The sequence below is a fragment of the Octopus bimaculoides genome, chromosome 9 (genome assembly GCF_001194135.2).
Source record: "Octopus bimaculoides isolate UCB-OBI-ISO-001 chromosome 9, ASM119413v2, whole genome shotgun sequence".
Lineage (NCBI taxonomy): Eukaryota > Metazoa > Mollusca > Cephalopoda > Octopoda > Octopodidae > Octopus > Octopus bimaculoides.
This window is the reverse complement of record NC_068989.1, coordinates 21,764,283-21,765,356: the sequence shown is the minus strand read 5'-3', so window position 1 is coordinate 21,765,356 and position 1,074 is coordinate 21,764,283. Positions and strand designations below refer to the sequence as shown.

The window sequence follows — 1,074 nt, the reverse complement described above, 5'->3', positions numbered from 1 at the left end:
GTGTGTGTGTGTTTCTACTTATTTTCACTTTATTATTTGAGCAGAAAACAGTGATACTTATTCATGCTTCCCGCCAACAATATGTCCTATAACTCAGCAGTTTCAGTTTTTTTGGCATGTGAAAATCATTGGAATAAAAATACCTTACTTGAAAAATAAGGGTTAGCCACAAGATGGGCATTTGGTAAGGTGTAGAAAACTGCTTCAGAAAGTCTCGTCTAGGATTATGATGAATAAATTTTGTTTTTGTAACTACAGAATGTGGTGTCTTGTTTATAATTGGTATTATAGGATATGTCAATGTTATTGTTGCCTATTATTATACAACTGATGTATTGTCTGGTTGTTTTCTTTAGGTCATACAAAAATAAAACTGGGAAAATGCGGTCTTTTCCAGAAGCTACGCGGCCACTAGTTTCTACATTGTTTCTTTTTACATTGCTTCTTATCTGGGCTATTTTCTCTAAATATGAAATTATGGAGAAACATCCAAGGCTGTTTATGTGGACCACTGGTACAACCTTTTCTAATATAGCTGTAAGTATTTCTGCTGGCGAGAAAATTACTTTCTCATTTTTTTTATTTTGGCTATTAGCATTAATTTTTAAATTATCACTGTGAGAGTTTTATTAATTAACCTAATCATGCAGCTGAAAAATTTCTCTCATGTTTACAGTTTGTATGTCAGCAAGATAAATACTCTATTAGGGTGTGTTCTACAGGACTGATGTTGTAATCAGCTTTCAGAATTTGTTGTTGTTTAACTTAAGACCAAATATGTTCTGGAGTAAAATATTCCAAAATATTTCAGCTATTACTGTTTCATATTATTTTCAGACAAATATATCCAAAGCATATTCCAATATGTCTTCCCTTTTTTTAAGATGATAATGTGTACTAGAATATGCTTCCTATTTCTGTCCATTTAAGTGCCCACAAAGAAGTTCTCTTATTGGTTGTATCTCTTCAACTGTGCTGCAGAAGACTAGCACGCTGCTGAATATAAATAATAGCAGAAATATAACTAACAATTCTTCACCATAAATATGGTGAATAAAAAATATTCAGGAAGAG

General features: G+C 31.9%; 1 protein-coding gene across 2 annotated transcripts in view; it reads left to right on the top strand.

Moving 5' to 3' along the window:
• The window catches only part of LOC106883588 (ethanolaminephosphotransferase 1), an 89,843-nt gene that overhangs the window by 76,573 nt on the left and 12,196 nt on the right, over nt 1-1,074 (top strand). For both annotated transcript variants that reach the window (XM_052970486.1, XM_052970485.1), the window contains exon 7: nt 357-537. In XM_052970486.1, coding sequence (XP_052826446.1) covers nt 357-537 — 181 coding nt within the window. The remainder of the gene's footprint in view (nt 1-356; nt 538-1,074) is intronic.